At 44.0% G+C, this 23,356-nt stretch overlaps 3 protein-coding genes across 3 annotated transcripts; 1 reads left to right on the top strand and 2 right to left on the bottom strand.

Moving 5' to 3' along the window:
- The first annotated feature begins 50 nt into the window (after positions 1–50).
- Positions 51–7,798, top strand: LOC310813283 (uncharacterized protein). The gene is made up of 11 exons (XM_083682158.1): positions 51–292; positions 766–1,013; positions 1,250–1,373; positions 2,605–2,757; positions 3,179–3,349; positions 3,930–4,003; positions 4,206–4,403; positions 4,592–4,729; positions 4,900–4,989; positions 5,137–5,280; positions 5,578–7,798. The coding sequence occupies exons 2-11, from the start codon at positions 774–776 to the stop codon at positions 5,707–5,709; spliced, it is 1,464 nt and encodes a 487-aa protein (XP_083538284.1). The 5' UTR covers positions 51–292; positions 766–773; the 3' UTR covers positions 5,710–7,798.
- Positions 7,799–8,038: 240 nt separating this feature from the next.
- On the bottom strand, positions 8,039–17,877 carry LOC310813354 (zinc finger protein 654-like). Its single transcript, XM_083682304.1, has 12 exons — positions 17,743–17,877; positions 17,099–17,244; positions 16,818–16,899; positions 16,593–16,728; positions 16,206–16,408; positions 15,943–16,079; positions 15,412–15,553; positions 14,826–15,107; positions 13,693–14,724; positions 10,227–11,026; positions 8,931–9,988; positions 8,039–8,782 (listed from the first exon to the last, which is right to left on the bottom strand). Exons 1-12 carry the CDS (start codon positions 17,866–17,868, stop codon positions 8,778–8,780), a joined length of 4,149 nt encoding a protein of 1,382 aa, XP_083538430.1. The 5' UTR covers positions 17,869–17,877; the 3' UTR covers positions 8,039–8,777.
- Positions 17,878–20,425: 2,548 nt separating this feature from the next.
- htr1fa (5-hydroxytryptamine (serotonin) receptor 1Fa) lies at positions 20,426–21,640 on the bottom strand (the record flags this gene model as incomplete). The annotated part of the gene is made up of 1 exon (XM_083682328.1): positions 20,426–21,640. The coding sequence occupies one exon, from the start codon at positions 21,638–21,640 to the stop codon at positions 20,426–20,428; it is 1,215 nt and encodes a 404-aa protein (XP_083538454.1).
- Between the last annotated feature and the right edge of the window lie 1,716 nt (positions 21,641–23,356).

Raw genomic sequence — 23,356 nt, 5'->3', positions numbered from 1 at the left:
AACGTTCCGCATTGCACAGTGGAACCGTAGAAGCAATTTGCAGAGAGAGGAGCGGCGGTACAGGACTGAGGGGGACATGACAGGACTTAAGAGTCAGCTAGCTACCATGGATAGCTAGCTGCCTAAATATCTGTCGGGTGTCGTGGCTAATGATAGATATATAATAATGCATGTCAAGGCATTGTCTTATAACGACAGGACATTAGCTGTTTATCATTCCGTGCATCTCTCATAGATCTGACAATACCGCTGACGTTGGGGTCCGTTGTTGTTGTCTGTGTCCCAACTAGAGGTAAGAGAGGCTAGGCAAGCTAGCTAATAACAATACAGGTGTTCTCTGACTGACTGTTTGCATAGTTAGCTGATGATATAAATTGTTCTGCAATGATAAACATACTAGATAAGGACAAACCCACATGCAAAATTATCAAGATGAGTGGTTGGCATCATACATGGACTGCAATGTCACTGTTGCTGGCGTTTTAGTATCAGTATATTAGCCAATATTGATTAAAGAAATACTCACACATTCAATTTCAGTAATTCTGCTTATAGGTAAGTTATGTTGAGGAGGAACTTCATGGTGCAACATGATTCACCATCAACCCATGATTGCCACACATTGTCATTTCACCACAAGGAACTTGGAACATACAATGACACATATCCAGGAAGTGTTGCTGAATACGGTTTATCTGAGCCACATTGCTGTAGCTGTAAGCTAAACCCTCATCTGCTTGTGTGTTTTGTTTTGCCTTTTTCCAGTGTTCTAGATGGAGGAGACTAAGGACAGTGCACTAGGACGTGTGACAGTGTACTCTATCATTGGCTGTCCCCACTGTATGCAGGCTAAGGCCAGTCTAGGACAGCTGGGTGTGCCTGTGTGTGATGTGGATGTGGGTAAACACCCAGAGCTGAGGGGCAGGGTGAAGGAGCTGACGGGACGCAGCACTGTCCCTCAGATCTTCTTCAACAGCTTCCATGTAGGGGGAAACGATGACCTGCAGAAACTGGTAAGAATCCCAGACCACTCTCTCACATTATCAATCACTGTCTCTCATATTCAGCGTGTTGCTTGTCATAGATTTAGGCCATGTCAGCATTGTGTAAAAATACCAAGACAGGGGAAATCTGGATTTGAAAATGAAAAAGATAATGGCTGTACCCTCTAAAACACATTGTTTCTTTGATTGTTGGCAACATTCTCTTCCTCTTCATTACGCAAAACATGGTTGCGTTATCTCCACAGGCTCCAGCAGAGTTGGAAAGGCTGGTCCGGTTGGTGAAGGAGGAACCTGTTCCATTGGATGCCCCACCCATTCCAGAGAAGAACCAATCAGATGCCTCTGATAAGGCAGGAGAGGCCGATGAAGGTCGGTAAACCACCAGCACTGACAGTCGATTTCTAAATGGTCACTTAGCCTGAGCCCCTACCTACAGACACTTCATGTAGGCTAGATCTGAAAGGATTTGATAGGAATAAGCAATATGTTAATAACACTGTCTCACCCTATTTGACTATAAATGTATTAATAAAGGTCTTAGACCGAAATGTTGACAGACACAATAAATAAGTAGAAGTAAAATTGTGTATGCTGGAGGATTTCTTGTTAACCTGGTGGTATATACCCTTTTATAAATTAGGTGGAATGTAGGTTCCATGTTGCTATTGCCTGTCTAGTCCTTAAAGATCTATACAAGTTCCCACTGTATGGGTTGATTTGAAATTAGGCACTGCTCTTTTAAGATGGAACAGGATTTTAATGGAATGGGTACAATAAAATGGCCACTGACACACATCAAATCAAGTGTAATTAGTTAGTGGCCACTGCCATTCTGACAAATGCTGTTCTATGTTCTGCACTCCATCTTCTTCCCTAGTTATTGTTTGGCTTCGTAGCGAGACTAAACTAGACAACCTCTGTTGTACATGGAACAGACCTTGACGTCTGATTTGATAGGGTTATTTGCACGTGCTACTGTTTTGAATATCAGATGAAATATTATATCAGTGCAATAGAATAACTAGGGAAGGAGTGGGTCTGTGTATGTGTGGAATGTTATTGGATGCATGTGAAACAGGCAGGTTATGTTTCAGCATCAGCAGCTGTGCCCATCTACTGTCACTACTGCTCAGAGAGGGTAGAAGACAGTGGATCTGTGACACCTGATACCCTGAGATGAGCCTAGCACCTGGCAATGCTGCCCTAGTTCATTATGTGTGTCTGAGTTATAGCCTCCCCTGCTACGATTCATGTCCATATGATACTCAAGTCTGTCAAAATGGATTCACATAGAGAGGAAGGAGAAATATTGTATTTCAGAGTTGCACTTGACAGAAATATTAACGAAGCATGGTCTGTTGCCTCAACCATTTGCTTAGGGTGCATTACTGTAGTACAAGTGTGGTGTCTCTCCAGGAAAGGAATGACTCTGTCACACTCACTTTCATCCCTAGTTGTTGAGGTTTTGTTACTGTACAAATTTTGGCCTGCTAGGTCAAATTCAGCAGGTAGCCCTAGGCCTACATCAGGTTTGCTTTGTGTCTATCCCACATGTTAGAGGTTTGTGTGTGTGTGTATGTGTGTGTGTCTCCCCCTGCAGAGTTTGAGTGTGAGAGGGATGCATTAGCAGATGTGGTAGTGGAGCTCAAGCGGAGCGGTGTGATTGGCTGTCACAGGAAGGGACTGAGCATGTGCAAAAACAGCTTCACAGGAGCTGAGCTGGTGGGCTGGCTGCAGAAAGAGAGGAACATGGGTAAGTTCTTCTCTTGACCCTAGAATAGGGTGTTATAGGGTACTACTCTTTAAATTGAGTAAAAAAGACATTCAAATTGCCTTCGGCTTCACTTCAAATACAGTCTTACACTGTAAGATTCACTCATTAGATGTATTAGGTTTGATGTATTAGGATGGACAATGTTGTTATTTTGGAGTTTACATGCATCTCTATGTGTTTTGATTTACCCATGTCAGAACCTTATCCATTTTGTATTGGTCAGTTGATCAATGTCAGTGTTTCAGTGAATAGCTTCTCTCTACCATGGGACAGTTTGAGAACATCAGTCGGTTCCATTCCAACTCTATAGCCATAAAAATAGAAGTAACAGAACAAACCTCCCTCCTCAAATCAGATTCTATGACTCTAACTTCCTCCCCTCCCCACTCCCGCCTGGTAGCCAGGACTCAGGCATGTGAGACTGGGCAGGTCTTAATGGACAGCAAGTACATGGTCAGTGTGTCTGGTAAGGGGGAGTTTGGAGAGAATGACACACTGTACAGGCTGCTGGAGCATGACCCTCACTCCGCCCTCAACGCAGGAGAGACAGCCGCCTGCAGCCCCCTCCAGGGTAGGTGTCAGTGAGGACGAGAGAGGAGAGATGACAGGACTGGCCCTCTACAGTCTGGTTCCTCTTGAATGCTTTTTCCTAGAGCTTTGCTTGCCACTGTTGCTCTTTTAGAGGAGGCCTGGGTACAAGCGCTGTGCTAATGAACTGTCACTAATTGAGAATGTGTCCTGAGGACTGCTGCTGTGGTGGTGGTGGTGGTGGTGGGGGGGGGGGGGGGGGGCTTTCGGGCATTGGACTTCACATCTTGCTGCTGGTTAGACAGAGGCTAATATCAGTACAGGCAGTTCACACCTACTTCTGCAGTATTAATGAACTGACAAGCTCATTCAGGATTGCTGCAGGCACCGTGTGTGTGTGTGTGTGTGTGTGTGTGTGTGTGTGTGTGTGTGTGTGTTCATCCTGCATCTTCCTGCCATTGCATGGGTGTGGCTATGTCTGCATGTCTTGCATTTGAAGCTACCCTCTGGATCTGATTGTCTCATTAGTTCATATTAGAATTGTGTTTTGTCTCACATAAACGGATTGTAGATAGATGATGTGAAGTCTCCCCCTCTCTCTTTCCTCCTTCTCTCTTTCTTAGCTGCTGAGTTGTCTGCAATCTTGAGGGATATGATCCTGAAACTGTTCTCTGAGTACCTGTCTGCAGATGGCAAGGTAACAGCCTCACTCAACTTGTTTGGACTGCAAGCATGTCTGTGTATGTGTGGGTTAGGGGGAATTATTTTTCAATATCCATCAATTCAGGAAGTGTGCAAAATCAAAGCTTTTTATTTTCAATTGACAGTAGAATGAACCCACACAGAGTTGCTGACCATTGGAACATTGTGTGTGTGTGTTTGTTTGTTTGTTCGTGCAGTATGTGGACTATAAGGCCATGTCACAGAGCCCTGTGTTTGACCGCTACTGTGAGCTTGCAGTTCAGCTACAAAGGGTGGAGCTGATGTCTCTCACCAGAGAGGAGAAACTGGCCTTCTTCATTAACATATACAACGCCCTGGTCATCCACGGTACCCTCAAATTAGGAGCCCCCACCAACATGTGGCAGAGATACCGGGTAAGAGGACGTGGTAGATGAGATGGCCAAGTGGGTCAGTAGATGGCACATGATACTGTAACTGAATCAGTTCTCATGCCCTCATTCCAGCACCGCCCATAATGTTACTGGTCTAGGCATATTTAATAAAAATAGAGTTGATACATCATGCAGAAATTAGGTTTATTTATACTTCTGTGTGTCTCCAGTTCTTTAACTACGTGAGCTACCTGATCGGTGGAGAGGTTTTCACTCTGCAGGACATTGAGAACGGAGTGCTGAGGGGCAACAGAAAGGGTGTCGCACAAATTCTCAGACCCTTCTCTAAGTCTGACCCTCGACTACAGGTACTCTCCCTGAACATAAATTCTATTTGACTGTTAAATCTCCACTTGCTCCAATTCATGTGCCCATTCAGTAAATGTTCAAATATAATCTCAACCATAACCTAGTTTTAGATGTGACAATACATTGAGGATTTTTAGGTGATTGTTATTATTCTCGTCTGGTCCACTAGGTGGCTCTCCCAGATGCAGAGCCCCTCATCCACTTCGCTCTGAATTGTGGAGCAAAGGGCTGTCCACCAATCAAAACATACACCCCACAGGTAAGAGACAACAGACATTCATTAGATTAATCAATCTGCAGTGCAGTGTTCTAAGACCTCATTGAATAAAACCCTGGTCTGTCATTTAGAGTAGGGGAATGGGTTGAAGTGAAATGTTTTGTTGTCTCCTCTGACCAATCCTGTCAGGACATTGACGGTCAGCTGCGCACCGCGGCAGAGGCCTTCCTGGAGAACGATGACGCCTGTGTGGTGGATTCTGAGAAGGGGGAGGTCCAACTCAGCCAGATCTTCAAGTGGTACAAGGCTGACTTTGGGGGCACAGACGAGAAGGTATGTCCACTGACCTAACAAGCTTTTACTGCCACTGTAGAGAACTGCTCTGGTGTACAGTAGTTAGGGTTGTTGGACCCTTTCTATCACCACACACTAAGTGTCATGCCACATTCACTATCTCAAGGGAGCATTACCACACAGAAAAGCATCTAGGCAAAATGAGTTAAACCATTTAAAATATGTCTTATATGAATCTTAAAGTATGCATTTTTACATACATGCATACTGGTTACAGGGTTATCACTAATGTCATGTAGCATACTATAAGCATTGCTCCTTCTTCTTCTCTTCCAGCTGTTGAACTGGATCCTTGACCACATGAATGAGTCACCCAAGAAGTCCAGCCTGCAGACTGTCCTCTCTGCTGGGAAGATCAAAGTCAGCTACCTGCCCTACGACTGGGGCACCAACAGCACTCAGCACTGAGAGACCCAACCTACTACAGTTCCTACTTGAACCCTTTTCCCCCGGTCTAACCAAACGTACATCCTTTTCCCACTGTGGGTTAAATCACAGCAGTTTGAGATCTACAACCTCTGCTGTAGTCTGAGCACCAACTCTCCCTGTAGCCTAGGTGGCTAACTGTTTGGGCATTCAGCAAGGTCACATCATTACCCTGGCTAGCCAACAACTTGTTGGCTAAAGCAGAAACAGACTGGCACCTAGGCTAACTGTCCCAATAACAAGCCATATACACACGCTGTTCTCTCAACAGCACAGAGAAATACATATCTCAAACTGTAAACAGCTCTCTTCTCAGTGTACATGTCTGTGTGTGAGTTTACCAACACTCTGCAATCCCCTGGACACCCACAGCATGTGAATCTACACTTTCTTCCAATTCTAACTGGAACTTTTTTCACTTTTAGCCTTGAAAGTGCTTCTGCTGCATTTTAGCACAGCTAATTTATTATAGATTGACTAAAACTATGTATTGATATCGTACAGAATCTGGAAGCACTTGCTCCTTCTTGCACTTGCTTCTCCTTTGCATGTTTAAGCTTTAATTCAACACTTTTGGGACACATTTGTACGTTTTCCAATTGAAAAAAAAAAAGTTAAATAATGGTCTATCTTAAGCGATTTAGTATTTATCCCAAATGGTTTGTTCATCTCTGTTAATGCATATCAGATCTAGCTGCTCTCTGTACACCCAGGTACTATTTACTTCTGTACATTGGTCTTCAGATCTCCTGTGTTTAAGCCACTTTGTGAGGCTAAAGAAGTCTAATCTTGTTTATTCCAGAGAACACTGTACGTAGCACATTGAGTTCCAGACAGGTGAGCTTGTAGTCTCAGAGTAGTGTTTCCTTCTCTACCCACAATGCATTTGTGTTTTTATCTCAGGTCAGCTGCCCCATGATGCAAAGGGAAGAGTGGGCTTCCTGTGTGAGCAAAAAGCACTGCTGAAAAACAGTTCAGTCATATCAATTCAATGTCTACTGTAACAGTTAAACTGTATCACTCTATTATTAGGTCTACCTGACCAGTTATATCACTGAACAGGGCACTATTGTTTAGGCGATATCATTGCAACATACCATTATCTACCACTCATGATGGTCAACCAACTCTTGTCTTCCTCTCCTATCATACTGTATGTTTGATTGTGTTTGTTTTCTGTTTATGAGACTGGCTATGCACCATTTTCACATCTCTTTCTCAAGTCAAACCCCACATTACAAAATACTGAAAACCACTAGGGTTGCTCATTATGTTTGTCTTTCACTCACTTAAAAGCATGTGTTGAAAGTAACTGGAATGCGTTTGATGCATGTAATACTGTTTGCTTGGGCTAAAAGGTAGGATATTTCCCTTTCCTGTTCTCTAGCCAGTGCCTTCTTACCCTGCATGAGACAGCATACCTCTGAGACCGTGGCCATGCTCCTAACCCCAACCCTGATATGACTCGTCTCCATGTTATGTGAATACTATAACATGGAGGCTAGCCATACCCGAGCTAACCCCAAGCCCTGTGTACAGCGCAGACATCAGTGCAACTGGAGCTCCTTTTGCACTGGTGGACTTGCTGCTGTGGAACCCCATAGGAATGTGTTCTTCTGGTCCTACAGGGTGTGGAGGCCTGTTTTGAGCCCAGTTTCAGCGTACGTACTTTGAATCATTTTCAAGACCTTGTTATTAAAATTGGGTGTTCTAGTGCTGGGCTGGAACAAAATCTGCATGTCCTGTACAGTAGCTTACAAGGAGTGAAGAACCCTGCCCTATGGGGTTTCACACAGCCGCAATAAGCGCATGTGCAGTGCAAGAAAAAACTAAAAGATGTAGAGAACTCATCATTTGCTCTGATGACTATGATGTACTTCCCTAAACTTACCTCATCTCTATTTGTACTTGTCAGGAAACAAAACAAACAATGTGATGCAAATCTGTTGAGAATAAGACTGTCATGACTTTTATCATGCTCTTGCCTGGATTTATCTATGACCTAACTCTAAAGCAATACTTTTATGATGGAAATTATGCAAGGAATATCTGAAATAAAGAATATCTTATAGTCCAATACTTGTCCTCTTTTTTTTGGAACTCATCAATAGATGTATACATAATTGTTACACTTTTCAAAACAATTGCTCTCAACACTATTGTAAGAAAATAAATAATGTCTTAACAAGGTCTTGATACTGACTTGCAGGAGACATTCTAAACAATTATTCCTTAGAATCTTACTCAGATAACCACCAGTGCATATAGCTAATTAAATGTCTACTCGCCTACATTCAGACAAAATACTCAATTTAGTTCACAAATTGTTTATTGAAACAAAATTCGGATTTTTCTTTAAGAAAAATAGAGTTTAGTAACATAATTATATCAAGTACAAAGTTAATAAATATATTAACATTTGTACATTAATAAAAACCACAAGGCATGTGAGTGCATTCCCATAAAAATCAGACATATTTATGCAACTTAAAATGTGATTCATATTCTCAAATTCATAATTCTTTAAAAAAAATAATTGGTCATCAAATTCATAGATGACCCATTTCAAATACAGTAAGTCAGGAACTCCTCTTCTCACTCTAGATCGTTAGAAAAAAAAAGAAAAAGAATGAAAATGTAATATTTGTGCCAACTAAAATAGTTCCAAAGCAAAGAAATCATCATTACAAGCACTCTTGAAACACTGTATTATTAACTACAGTGCACTTCAAACAGATTTAAAAAATAAACAAAAAAACTACATTTTGGCAATTACTGAATGAAAAGTGTTGTTCTGGCCACTCCAAACATCTATATACAGTATACATTATAGTCTTCCATGAGACTCTGCCCTGGGTAAGCGTTAGTCCTGGCCACCTCTCAGAGGTGATGCTGTCAGTGTAATAGTTCCAGCGCTCCGCACAAGAACGTTTCCCTCAGTCTATAGGGTCCAGCAGGGCCCTCTGGCTACAGGGCTAAGGAGATGACAGTCACCTCCACAAGATACCCTCAACCATCCTGGCTGACCACCATGATCATTCTTCTCTCAACTAACCTGTGGATGAAAAGACTAAATTAATATTTCCGTGAGTGAACTTGACAAAACACTGGCTTCACAAAGAGAGCCACTGCAATCATATACTCAAATGCTATTAACAGCTGCTACAAACCACAGAAAACATATCTAGTCAAACTCTACTCACTGTCTTCATCAGAGTCAAAGCTGAAGAGGGAGGAGCAGGTGTTCAGGGAGAGGTGCTTCTGCAGTTCTTCTGGGCTACTGAAGGAGGAGAAACACTTGGAGCAGCGCTGCCTCTGTGTCTGCTTCCCCCCAGCAACCACACCGTTCTTACTGTTAGACGAAGAGGATGTGGCCTCAAAAGCCTTCCTTCGCTTGGGCATGCAGAGTGCCTGCTCGTCCAGGTAAGTGGAGGGGGGCGGGCGGATAAAGGGTGCTTTGGCGACGGGTGCGTAGGTGGGGTCCTCGAGTTTGAAAGTCTTAGGGGGCGGAATGCTGGGCTCTGCCATAAATTGGGTTCTCTCTGACAGAGTAACTATCCCTTCCACCTCTTTGATGTCCACGGGCTCTGCAGGGTTGAGGCACAGCAGGTCAGGGGGGTTCTGGGCTCCAAGCTGTGGCGAGGCTGATGGAATGGCTGTGAAGACAGGTACCTCTTTCTCAGGGCCTTTGTCTATCTTATCTTCCTCATGCCCATTGATGAGTTTCGGTATAGGGTCACTGAAATGAGTATCTGGAGTCCCAACTGGACTGACTTTACTACTGGGGTCTAATTCAGGTTTCTGCCCCCCCTCACTCCCCTCAGTCACAGCCTCACTGACAGCCCTCTCCCCAGGATCAGGAGTGCTATTTTTAGGAGGATCAAGACACTTTGTTTCAGGACTAGCCGTTTCTTTGTAACCCTTCCATCCATGCAGCGATACCTCCTGGCTCTTCACTCTTTGTTTCCAGGGAGCGTCAGTGCTGTGCTGCGTAGGAGCAATCTGCTCCGTCTCGTCTTTAGGCTGGGGCTGGGTGTAGTGCCTCCACTCATGGTCGTAGAGCATGGGCAGGCCAGAGAAGATCTGCTCGCAGCCTGGGAACTGACACTGTGGCTGGAGCGGCTTGTGGGTGTCCATGTGCTCCTTCAGATCCTGGGGGGTCTTGAAGCGATGGCTGCAGTCCAGATGAACACACATCTGCTTCAGAGGATTGTCATGGAACTTCATGTGGTCTCTGTAGTGTTGACGGTTGAACAGGTATCTGTGGTTGATGAAATGAAAAATCTGGACAGGTGATTTCTCAAACCCTGGAATAATATATACTTGTATTCACTACATAATTTAACTTAATATATTTTATTTTTTCCCTTAAAAAAAACATTATTAAGTCCTTAATAGTGTTATAGCAAACTGATACTGTATGCAACTACTACTACGAATAACAATAATAAAGTGGTCCATAAAAAAAAGTTGCAGAATAAGCAGATACTGTGTCCTACCTTGTGCAGAGCACACATTTCCCCTTTCCCCACTGGAAGGTCTGCTCCAGGACTGCTGGGTCTCCAATGTGGTTGTTGACAGCATGTCTGATCAGGGTCTGGCCGATCCTCAAGAAGACCTTATCACACCCCTCTGCAGGACACAGGTGGTACTTCATGCCTACCCCGTTCTCTCGTCCCTCTCCCTCCTTCACAGGTGCCTCTCGCACTATCACCAGTTTGTCTTTCACTATCACCTGTTCATCCTTCAGTAGCTCTGGCTCATGGTTTGTGTGGTTGTCCACTGTTTGCCTTTTATGCAAGCTTTGGGTCTTTTTGATCAGAGTTCTGAGGTTCTGGATGATCCTGCTCTCCTGACTAACCTCAGGCTTGGCTTTACGGGACTTGGCTTTAGGGGGCTGGTCGGTTGGGGTTGGAGCAGAGGGCTGGGTCAGGTTCTCTGAGGACTGGGTCTCCTTCACCAATGGTTCTGTAGATCCATTCACGGCAGGGGCCATCTCACTGTTTGGTGTCGCAGTTCTCTGTTTCTTTTTCTTGGTTTTTGTGCTTCCCAGTTCCTTACTGTTGGGTGCTGCGGTTCTCAGTTCCTCTATATGTTCTAGAACATGTTGCTTAGCAAGGTCATACTGCCGGAAGCGTTTTCCACAAAATATACACCTACGCCTTCTCCCCTTCAGGTGGGAGAGACTGTGTCTCACCACATTCCCTCCTTTAAAGTCCTTCTGGCAGTACCCACAGTGGTACCTCAGGAGGGCATACCGCTTGCCGAGGACCTCTGGAACCCTTCTATCACCTTCACCCTGTTAGAAGAGAGACAAGATGTTACAATGTCACCTGATCAGAATAGCTATATCTACAGGACAGGGTTGACATCAAATATGACATAATTTACAGTCTCAGACAGTGACCAGTAGGGTTGCACATTTTGGGAAATATTCAGAGGTGGAAACTTTCCGTGGGAATTAACGGGAGTATATGCAAATTAATATTAATACCATTTAAATGTAATGTAGTTTTATGCATTGGATATACTTAACGCATCATATGGTAAATATGAGAGAGAATATTCTGAAAGTAATAAACCTTTTACCTAATCATAAGTAGACATAATTGCAAATGATTAAATCCTCCCAATAGAAATAAAAAAAACAATTTAGTTACAAATTGAACTTTAATTAAATGAGTTGACTCTTCACATGCAATGATTTCACTGAACAACAAAAGAAAGGGAATATTGAATGATCCCCAATAATCCATTGCATCTCCCAAAAAGTCTTTCAACATCCATCTGTAAAATGACAGTCTAGAAACTAAAGCTTTGGTTGTCTTCCTCTCAGGCTTCCATGTCTTCTTCCTGGACCTCCTCAATGTCCACCTCTTGAACATCAGACTCTGAGGCCTCATCTTCACTGTCACTTTCCAACCTTGTTGAGGATGGCTTTGTCAGGCTCAAAAAGCCTCATATTTGCCCGGATGGCCACCAATTTCTCAACCCTTGTATTTGTCAGTCTGTTGCGTGCTTTGGTGTGTGTGTTCCCAAACAAGGACCAGTTGTGCTCTGAGGCGGCTGATGTTGGTGGGATTTGGAGGATGATGGAGGCAAAAGGGGAAAGAGCCTCAGATCCACAAAGTCTCTTCCACTAGGTGGCTGATGAGATATGTTGGCACGACTGCCATATTGCATCTCCATCCTGAAGCCCTTGCTTGGAAGTATACTTCGCTAGACTGCCAAGAATCTTGCCCTCATCCAGGCCAAGGTGGCGAGACACAGTAGTGATGACACCATAGGCCTTGTTGATCTCTGCACCAGACAGGATGCTCTTGCCAGCATACTTGGGGTCCAACATGTACGCTGCGGCATGTATAGGCTTCAAGCAGAAGTCTTCATGCTTTTTGACATATTTCAGAACTGCAGTTTCCTCTGCTTGGAGCAAGTGAAGTGGGCAGGGCAGTACAGATTTCTTCTCTTACATCTGCAAGCATCTGAACATCAGACAGGGTGGCATTGTCTCCCTCAATCCGTGCAATGGCTACTTCTATAGGTTTCTGGAGTTTCAGGCTGCTTACCACTCTCCCAAAATACACCATCCAGGAGGATCCTCTTGATGGGGCTGTCCATATCGGCAGACTGTGACACGGCCATTTCTGGGAGACTTCTTCCACTCCAGGAGACTGTCAAACATGATGACAACACCACCCCAACAGGTGTTGCTGGGAAGCTTCAATGTGGTGCCCTTATTCTTCTCACTTTGCTTGGTGAGGTAGATTGTTGCTATAACTTGACGACCCTTCACATACCTAACCATTTCCTTGGTTGTCTTGTAGAGCGTATCCATTGTTTTCAGTGCCATGATGTCCTTGAGGAGTATATTCAATGCATGAGCAGCACAGCCAATGGATGTGATGTGAGGGTAGACAACAGACTCCTCCACTTTAGACCAAGCAGCCTTCATGTTCGCAGCATTGTCAGTCACCAGTGCAAATACCTTCTGTGGTGAGTAGATGAGTAGAATGCATCAGCATTTCTGACTATGTTCCTCCATTGACTCAAAAAAACTTCTGATTCCAGGAGGATCATGAGCTGTTGTCTGATTCATCAGTTTCACCTCGAATAGAAGTAAAGGGACTTTTTTGTCAGAGGTTGCTTGTTGTGAGCGCTGAGGGAACTTTTTGCACTTGGCCAGATGATTCTGCATCTTTGTTGCATTCTTCACATATGATTTGGCACAGTATTTGCAAATTTACCCAGCTTTTCCTTCTACATTAGCTGCAGTAAAATGTCTCCACACATCAGATAGTGCCCGTAGCATTTTCCTGTAAAGATTACAAAAAAAAATAGTAAAAGAAAATCCAAATACAATTCCATGTACAGATAAATAGTTAAGCAATTAGATTAAACAACTCCTTTGTAAGATAAATGTTTTAAAATGAAACATGTATGGAAACAGGTGAATTAACACTCCTCAGTTAGCAGCTCAAGCAAGCTAAAACCCACATGGTAGCAAAAACTAACTAGCAGAAATTATTAACAAGTTAGAAATGATTTAAACACACTTCGCTGTAGGCTACTATTTACTAGTTAACAAAAAAATCATGTGTCATATAAAATATACTCACCCCACCCAGTATTGTCATCAAAACTTACCAGAAAGCATGTCCTTGGCTCAGACAGTGTAGTAGTGTGAGCTCAATAGCATCTCATTAGTGTGCAAGATCTTGAAAATCAGCTGTCCATGTGATGGAAGAATACACTGTGCATGCAGAGGGTTGCAATTCCATTGAATTGGGGATAGTTTAACCAAAATGCCACAAGACCTAGAATTGCCTTATGTGTATCCCACAAAAAAGGTTCACTGTTATAAGCTAACCTTTTTGATGAATTTAAGCAAAATTCCCAGGCTTAACTTCCGATGGAAATTTTCTGGGTTTCCAACCCTTTGCAACCCTAGTGACCTGCATGACTAACCTGAGTGTGCGTGTCATCCACTGATGGTATCTGCTCCATCTCTGTGCTGTCATCTTCTAACTCAGTCCTTGTGGATTCAGAGGGCTCTGGTTCCTTTGCATAAGAACCTTTAGGAGGTTTAGAGTAGCTGTGGAACAGTTGCAGTGGACACTCCTCCACTTCTGGGCCTTCGACCTCCGGTGTTGCCTCAACAAGAGTACTTTTTTCACTGGGGCAATCTAAAGGCTTTATATCCGTCTCTGTTGGAGGCTCTACATGGGTCTCACCATGTAGGCTGCTTGAAGGTTCCATGTTAACATGGTTTTCAAGTCCATTCTCTTCTTTTATACTGTGTTGTGGATGAATCCTTTCCTCCTCCTGTTCCATGAAAATGTCATTCTCAGGATAAGAGAGCTCCAGCATTGATATAGTCCTGAGGGCATGTCTCTTACCCCCTGGGATAGTGTTCTCTGCCTGTCTGGCCATTTCCAAGAGCAGCCATCTTGGTTTCCTGCCCCGCCGCTTCATGATCTTATTCTTCACATGCCGGGAGAGGTATTCCCTTTGGCGGTTGGCTGGTAGTTTAGCCATACTCTCAGGGTTAGTGTGCTTGCGTCTGAGAGTGTATTTAATGTCTGAGTGAGCGGGTTTGACAGAGAATTTAATATCTGGGTCATCTGCGGAGTCAACATCATCAGACCCATGTCTCCTTCTCCTTCTCCTCCTCTTCCTTCTCCTCCTGACAGGAGCATCCTCTGTAGTCTCAGGTAGAGCCTCTCTCCCCTCAGGCTCCACCTTAGGCTTCTCCTCAAGTGTCTTTTTGGTAGTCTGTAGTGCTGAGTTTGTGTGGGACTTCAAGGTGTCTGTGTGTGGCATGCAATCCTCATGCATGTAGTCATTTGGTATCCACTCCTCTTCTTCCTCTGTCTCCTCGTCCTTCATCTCGCTAAGTGCAGCTTTCATGGCCTTGTCACTCATTAGCTCGAGGCAGTGTGTCCTCAGGGTCAGAAGGTTCCAGAACTCAGGATCGAAGCATAGCCCTTCCTTCAACACCTAGGGTCAAAATGAGCAGGGAATCAATGACATGCATTTAACATAATGTGCTTCAATTAAATTCTATTTTTTTGTGTTTTGTAATTTGACCCATCTCTGACCTGTAGGATGTGGAAGCGCACGTTGGGTCTGATGAGGTTGTGGTGTGGGTGTGGCTCCTCGTCAGGATGTGTGTAGAGCAGACACACGGTCCTGTAGGCCTCCACACTGCGCTCCAGAAGGAAGACCAGGAGGGCGCAGGCCCGACACACCTCCAGGTCCTGGGGCAGCAGGAAGGCAATGGTCTTATACACCAGGGAGCGGGTCAACGGGTCAGCCTTGGGGTCAGACTTGAGGGCATGGGCACACAGCTCCACACACAACTGCACACCTTCACTAACCATCTGGCAAAAGACAAACACACACAGCTGTTGGAACTACTGTACACTGAATTACAGAATGTACAGAATTTTAAATGGGAGTGGTAAATTGCATTGCAATTTAACCTTGTTTGCACTTATCAGGTATTGTCTGCAGTAGTTTTAGGCATGTACATTTTTACAGGGTTGTACATAGCACCACCTCACTACAATGTGATACAGATATGTGATAAAAAAAAATGTATAAGCTCAGGTAAACAAAGACTGAAGGAGGACAACAGTAACATATTTCAGAGTGCAGAGACTGGGTCATTGGCTGTAAACCCACCTCTGCTGTGACCACTTTAATGAAGGGGAAGATGGCTCTGATGTTGGTGGCGGATGACATCAGCTGACGACATTCTGCCAGGAAGCCCTGTTTGGAAGGATACGCCCTGAGATGTAACCTGCTCCAGATAAACACCAGGTCCCTGTAGAGGAAAAGCAAAGATATAAAACAACAGATATATTTAGAAGCAGGTTAAATCAGAGACTGGCAAGCCTTGTGGGGGCAACTAGCTATGCTAGTTACTGAGAAGGAAAGGAAAAAACTGAGGGATGAGAAATGGATGTGCACACACACTACTTAGGTTGTAACCACAGATAGAGTTGTTGACCAGAAGTTGTGTGAAGTACATGCCTCAAAGTGTTATTGACCAGGGGTGAGTTCCTGAAAGCTTAAAAGTATCAAGATCCTGTTATAATATAATAATATGCCATTGAGCTGATGCTTTTATCCAATGAACATCCATTGCCTAAAATTCAAATGCTTTCAGGAGACTCTCCACAAATGTAGTGCATGTCTGATGGTATAACTAACCAGATGTAGTACATGTCTCCATTGTGTAGCTGCTGGGTGAGAAAGGCTTTGCACAGAGACAGAAGCAGCTCATCCTTCTCCACACTCTCCGTGTTACAGATTATCTCCACAGCATCTCTCCCATCTATCTCAGCCATCTGAGTGGAAGGGAGGGACGTGCACAGGCACACACACATTAATATTTGCGCAAGAGCTCAACACTGTTACATATACAATCTCTCACTCCTCACTATCTTTCTCTTCCCACTTCTCTGTTCCCTTACCTCCTTGTGCAGGTGTTCATGTAGTGAGGCCTTGTAGAGGCAGGTGAGGTAGGCCTGATGGAAGTACAGATGTTTGCCTGTATCTGGGTGCTCCAGACAGCTCTTAGCCAGAGCCAGAGCCTCCTGCACACGCTCACAGGCCTGCAGGTAACGCACACGCAGCTCAAAGAACACAGGAACCTCAGAGCTCACATACTCCTCAACTGCATGGGGAAGAGAAGAGAGAGACATGATAACACAAATATGAACTTGTCAAGCTAACAATATGCAAACAAGAGGGTAAACCTTCAGTCTGTGTAAGGGCTTGTTAAAACACGTGGATGTGCATTTGCGCAAGCTGGTGTAATGTGTGTGTGTGTGTGTGTGTGTGTGTGTGTGTGGTTATACCTTCTGCCTGAGGCAGAGCTGCCTCCCTCAGGATGGCCTGCAGAACAGGACTCTCCCACGGGCCACCATCTTTCATAACCTGTTTCACCTGCTGAAGGTACACGTTGCTGTGTCTCAGCAGACTGGAGTAGCAGTCCTGCAGAAGGGGACAAGAGACACCATGATTACGATAGTTCAGAAGGAACAAATGAGAGCAAATTAGCTGAAAACAATACATTCCCTCACCTGAAAAGAATCCAATATGTCCCTCAGGGGATCCTCTTGGAACTCCTCTTTACCAAAGAACAACATCAGCTCAAAGAAGCTCCTGTTTTCAAGAAGCAAAAACATTACAAAGGAATATCTGTGAGACTTGCCCCTGACAACACAATTAGCTACTTCCAAATCACAAAATCAATATTAGGACATAATAACGTCCTAATATTGCCACACTTGCAGAGGTATGAGCTATCTGACAGGGAAACTAATTAAACAACCCTTTGCTTACAGACAGGAAGGCTACTTACAAGGCCAGACTGCTGACAGCATAGTAGACATGCTGACAGTCATCGGGAAAGGCAGCGGTGGCTTTGGAGAAACAGCACAACGCTGTCCGCAGCACCTTCAGCTGAGGGAGAGGCACCTGCCATCGCCCTGTGTGCTCCTCAACCAACTGTACAGGGAGAGAGAGAGAGAGATAGACACTGTAACATTACATCAACTTTAATGTCCCAAAGGTGGAAATTGCCTTAGACACAATACTGCTGTATACAAAGCAAATAATGTGCATTACACACTCGACAAATAAACAATACATACACTTAATGTATGGGATGGCTGGCTAGCTAGCTAGCTAAGTAACTGCATGTAGTTGATGGACAAACTAGCTTAGCTAACTACTAGCTAGCTAGCAATTTAGCTTGTAAATACGGAATACGTCTATCTGGCCATGATGTGATTTGCCTCTATTACTATACTATGGAGACAGTTGATAGTTGCTAGCCAGATATTTATTTAGCAAGCTCGCTGCGTGAACTAACTAAGTACATGTTATTGTACTGACTGACGAGAAAAAGTGGCTAACGTCTACTGGCTAACATTAGCAAGACGGAAGCACATGACTCCACCTTTAACTAAAAGCGGAGCACTGCTAGCTACTGATGTAACTTACCTTACAAAACTCGGAGCAATATTCCTTGCTTTGAAGTGTACATTTGCTGCTACAGTATCTGTCAAATAAAGTCTCCAGATCCACTTCTAACCTGTCTGTTTCCAAGTCACTTTCTTCCTCCGCCATATTGGTTACTTCGCCTGGCACATATTAAAGGGCCTAATAACGGTACACTCGACTTCCCATATATCCTCGGTTCTGATTGGATATAGTTTGTGAGTTCTGTCTTTCAATTGGACATTTACAGGCATCGATCATACAAAAAAGAAAAGACGTCTAAATAGAAACAATCAAGTAAAGTAAAGGAGTGTGTGTGTGTGTGTGTGTGTGTGTGTGTGTGTGTGTGTGTGTGTGTGTGTGTGTGTGTGTGTGTGTGTGTGTGTGTGTGTGTGTGTGTGTGTGTGGGATGAGAGAGGAGATGGAGAAGAGGTGTGTGGGAGGAAAGAATGAAGACAGAAGTAAGTTATAAATGATTGAGATGCAGACGAAGAGATAGTAGGTGGGGAGAGAGATGGAGAAGTAGAAAGAGATGATGAGAGAAATGTAGGAGAATGAGAAGGTTATATCAGGTGGAGGTGGAGAATGATAGAAAGGAAAACTAGACAAACTTGATAGCTACAGAGAGAAGGGGAAGAGAGATATGGAAGCTGAATTAACGATAATGGCCAGTACGTTTACAGAAGGAGCCCATGAAGTCCAGAGCAAACATTACTCAGATGTAGACTTACCTTTCCATTTTGGTTCACAAGCAGACACTATTTATTTCAGTATTGAGATAGAGAATGTCTCTGTCCTCATGATTTTCGATCCCATTTTTTTTTTCGACTTCACCAATCACCTCATTGTGTAAAAGCTGTCCCTCCCTCACTGTGATGCTCCAAGCGGGATGATGAGGGAGTGGTATTTGGTGTTGCGTTGTTGTGTTGGGCGATGGGCATACATTCCAAATCTAATAAAGAGGAATGAGTACTGTACAAAGAGAGTGAGGAATCAGGAAAGAGGACCAACTATAATAGACCATTTATATTTGTATTTATTTGTTGTCTTTAATTAAAAAATAAAACTGCAAAGACAAAGTTGCTGTTTATTTTAGGTCCATGGTAATTCGAGGATAGTCCTTGAGGATGCCTGCAATCCTGCTGTTATCCTCAAGGAGGCGCCATTATACTGAAATTCTGACAGCCTTTCATTGAGCTACACACACTTAACCAATAATGACCAACCACTGCAGCTTTCTTATTGTACATGAATAGATACAGATACAGACATCAGGGATGAATGCTGTTCTTTAATCAACCAGTTGAGTTAAAGTTATGGATACAATCATTCAACAACTATCCCTTGAATAATAAATAAATAAACTATTTTAATTCAATTGCCTCCAATGCGGTTGGTAGCCTATATTTAGCTGCTTTAACCCCCATACATGTAGGCTGTAGCAGGCAGAAGTCAGGTACTGTATGAATGAGTCAGTATTATTTCTTGAAAAGAATGCACTTTATGCCATCCATTTAAAACATTCAATTATTTTATTTTGTGGTTGTTTATTACTGCATTGGAGAGAGACAAGTATAACACATTGTGGTCAAGATATGGCAGTTTTAAAATAGTTAAACCCCCTCTACTTTCGCTTGGAATGGTTTGATGTAAAGTTCAGGATACCAAATGCTCTCTTTGGAACACTATAAATGCTATTTTCAGTGTATGAGTGGGAGTCATATAATGAGTGTTTCTCCACCAACAGGCCTGGGGTCATATTCATTAACCTGTTCTGTAATGCTGGTTGTGCTGTGGGTGGAGGGATAGGGTGGTACAGCTAGAGCAAGACCAAACCAGTGGAGGCATGATTTCCTAACACGTTGAGAAATTATTCGCAACTACACATACCTGTTGAGTAAATTCTAATTGAACCAAATACAGTTTTACTGAGTACATATGCAGATCAAAAAAATCTAATTCGAGACATCTGGTCTTCATATTAACCTTTGTCAATAACCAAATTTAGCTATGTCTTTATCAAAACAAGTACTATATTAACATAGCATTCAAAGTTGCACTGTTGCACTGTGGATGTATATGGAATGTTTTGTTTATTTACACAGCTGAGTATCATAATATGTTATCTTAAATCACTAAATCACAGTCCTTTGTGGATAAAAGTCATAACTATTTTGATATGTTGTATTTCTGATGTGTATACAGCACAGTCCACATACATTAGAGAAGTTGCAAGGATAGACAACATCTATGTCGGCTATTTTCAGACCTTGAGTGAAGCTGATGTCCAAAGTTCCATCCTAGATATGGTCAACAGCCCACATCAATATTCCATCCATTCCAGTCAATAAATAGCATCCAATGGTTTTCAGTTCCTAACAGAACTCATAACTTAATTTACTCAATTAGACAGTCTCAGCTGGAGTGAGGCTGGGAATATTACATATGAGGAATATGCAATGTGGTTGTTTCTTCCAGGTAGAGATTGTCACATGGTGGTGAGGGAATTATTTCAGTCGATAGTATGACAACAGACAGTCAGCCCTGCTGTGTGTGTGTGTGTGTGTGTGTGTGTGTGTGTGTGTGTGTGTGTGTGTGTGTGTGTGTGTGTGTGTGTGTGTGTGTGTGTGTGTGTGTGTGTGTGTGTGAGAGAGAGAGAGAGAGTGATCTGGTCTCTCTGCCCCTGTCAGAGGTAATGTCTGCACCTGAACAGTCTCTGAAAGGCCTTTTTGAAGTCCTCATTAAAGATAGTGTAAATTAGTGGATTGATGAGGGAGTTCAGGTATCCCAGCCAGGTGAGAAAGTCAGATATCTCAGTTGAGGTGCTACAGGAGTCACAGGTGTTGACAATCACCTCCTTAAGGAAGAAGGGCAGCCAACAGATCACAAACGCCCCAAGTATCAACCCCAGGGTGGACGCTGCTTTCCGCTCCCGAGAACCTGAGATACGCTGCCCTCTAAATGACCTGTCCTTGCGTGAGTCGTTGCAGGGACTCTTTACCGTGATATGCACACGGTCTCCCTCCAAGGAGGGGTCAGAGAGGGACTTCTCTGGAGGGTTCAGGGTGTCTGGGCTCTGAGCATCCCCATCCAGAGGGCAGGAGGGGAGCATACTCCCATTGGTCAAGCCGGAGTGTCGGCTGGCTCGACTGACCTCACTGGCCCGGCTGGCCCGGCTGACCCCACTGGCCCGGCTGGCCCGGCTGACCCCACTGGCCCGGCTGGCCCCGCTTGCTCCCCTGCGCAGGTAGAGGGTCTTGGCAGCGCGGTAGATCTTATAGTAGAGGATGAGAATGAGGATGAGAGGGATGTAGAAGGCTCCCAGGGTGGTGTAGAGCGTGAAGGCAATGTGGTGGTGAATGAACAGGCACCGGTCTCCCTCCGCGCTCCCACTGTGATGCCTCCAGAGCAGAGGGGGGAGGGATATGAGGATGGACAGGAACCACACCACCCCGACCGTCACCCCCGCTCTCACACCGGTCCTCTTCCGGGAGTACTCCACAGCGTCAGTGATAGCCTGGTAGCGGTCCAGAGCGATGGCGGCCAGGTGGAGGATAGAGCAGGTGCAGCAGGTGATGTCCACGCTCAGCCAGACGTTACACACCAACTGACCCATCACCCAGCTCTCTCTCAGGAGGTAGACGATGCTGAAGGGCATGACCAAGATGGCCACCAGCAGGTCAGTGACCGCCAGGGAGCAGATGAGGTAGTTGGCCGGGTGGTGCAGCTTCCTGGTGACAATGATGGCCGTGATGACCAGAGAGTTGATGGCTGTTGTCATGACTGCAAGCATGGACAGGGTCACGGTGAGGAGAATCTTACTCGGGGGGGTTTTGCTCCCTTCCTCCCCGTCTCCCTCTTTGGCAGTGTAGAGCCCCTCAGTGCAGTTAGAAAGGTCCATCCTAAGGACGGGAGGGCAGAGAGAGCTGTGATAAAATGAAATTATGTACAAAAAACAATAGGTCAAGAGAAATTGATGATATGATCAGAAAGTCTTGTTCATAAAATGTATAGTATTTAATCCTAGATTATGCTGTTGGTTCCCAACTGTCCTTGTGATATCACATCATTTTCTGTTTTTTATCTGTCCTTAATCCAAATCATGATACCATGATTACAACTATGTCTGGACCAGAACATCATTACACACACACACACAGGTGCACAACAGCACAACCATTGATCTAAGAGAGGGCGTATAATCTGGAGTTGCCACAGAAGCTTTTCTTCTGCCTCCACTGCTCTTGCTCTCCTGCGTTTAAGCAGAGACCTGTAGCTCAGGGCTCCTCTTAGTGTGGCTTTCAGGTCTTGTCTTGTCTTTGTGTCCCATTTGAGTTTTTGTCCTTTTGTATTTATCAATCAGATATGTGTAACTAGATGCCTTGAGCTTCACTCAAATGTTAAGATGTGATTTCCATCACAAACACATTCCATTTACCCACATTCTCCAGGCATAAGAGGGATTGGTTGTCATAGAAACTCAAGACTTTCTTTTCGATAAGGGAAGAAATAGAAGACAAGATGCTAACTCTCAGCTCTCAAAATAGATGTTTAGATTTCAAACAGGAAGAAAGCTAAATGGCAGCTACTTTAAATTGAGGTTGTGTGAGATATATATTGAGCTGATGGGAGAGGAAGTTGTCGCACTTGAGACATGAGACATTCTTTTCTGTAACCTGTCCTGCACAGTGTGTTCTAGGTACTGTACCAGGACCTGGATGTCCTCTATAGAAGCTATACTGTACAATAAGACCCAAATACATAGCCTAGTTCACCATGGAACATCCTCACACAAATTTGTGAAACGCAGGGGCAGAATTCCACCAGAGCAAGTAGTCCTATCCAACCACGCATAGTCACATTTTGAAATCATTCTCAGAAATAGCTGATACCAGGACCATGTTTGACTTTATCATTACTACCAGTGGGACAGCTCCATTTAAAGCCAACAGGTACTGTATTATGAGTTGTTGTAAGCATGTACATTATGAACTTGTAAGAATGTCTCGAGAGTAAAGCGTGGTCAACTTCTCAGTCTGCCTTTTAGAAATCTCCTATTACTTCACATGCAGTCATGCAGTGCATCTGAGAGGCTCAGCTCACTGATCTCAATGGATACAGTACCAACATGATTCACTGGAAGCATTGAGCGATGATCAAATAGCATTACACAAAGTGATTGCATATAGTGAGAGAGAGAGAGAGAGAGAGAGAGAGAGAGAGAGAGAGAGAGAGAGAGATAGAGAGCAACATAATGCGAGATGGAAATGGAGAAAGGTAAACACCTCACATTTTGGCTATTTGTCCAGATCCCCACAATGACAAAAGATGTCCCACATTATAATATCACACATTTCAAAACCATCCCGTCGTAATATTTTTCGCTGTTCTTCATGTCACATTCAATCACTCACTCCCAACTTGGTGGGTGCGTTCATAAATGTCCTCTTATCGGACGACCGAGCTCATGATATTAGGAGAAAGTCTGTTGCTCAAAATGCAGGCTACATTCAGTCTGTAAGGTCTATACCGCAATATTTGCTAAAAAAAAATGTAATCACTCCGGTTCAGGGCTACATAACCTGACCCGTCTGGGTTCATATCTCTTTATTAACAG

The sequence above is a fragment of the Argentina silus genome (genome assembly GCF_951799395.1).
Source record: "Argentina silus genome assembly, chromosome: 12".
Taxonomy (NCBI): Eukaryota; Metazoa; Chordata; class Actinopteri; order Argentiniformes; family Argentinidae; genus Argentina; species Argentina silus.
Note: the sequence above shows the minus strand (reverse complement) of the source record. Positions and strands in the feature narration are given on the sequence as shown.

What these genes read in the sequence shown, in the direction of transcription:
- LOC310813283 (XM_083682158.1), top strand. Translation starts at nt 774, where the DNA reads ATGGAGGAGACTAAGGACAGTGCACTAGGACGTGTGACAGTGTACTCT. An exon ending in TCAAAACATACACCCCACAG is followed by an intron (nt 4,990 to 5,136) that starts GTAAGAGACAAC and finishes CAATCCTGTCAG; the next exon opens with GACATTGACGGTCAGCTGCG. An exon ending in TTGGGGGCACAGACGAGAAG is followed by an intron (nt 5,281 to 5,577) that starts GTATGTCCACTG and finishes CTTCTCTTCCAG; the next exon opens with CTGTTGAACTGGATCCTTGA.
- LOC310813354 (XM_083682304.1), bottom strand. Translation starts at nt 17,868, where the DNA reads ATGGCGGAGGAAGAAAGTGACTTGGAAACAGACAGGTTAGAAGTGGAT. An exon ending in ACATATTGGATTCTTTTCAG is followed by an intron (nt 16,729 to 16,817) that starts GTGAGGGAATGT and finishes CCCCTTCTGCAG; the next exon opens with GACTGCTACTCCAGTCTGCT. An exon ending in TTAAAGTGGTCACAGCAGAG is followed by an intron (nt 15,108 to 15,411) that starts GTGGGTTTACAG and finishes GTCTTTTGCCAG; the next exon opens with ATGGTTAGTGAAGGTGTGCA.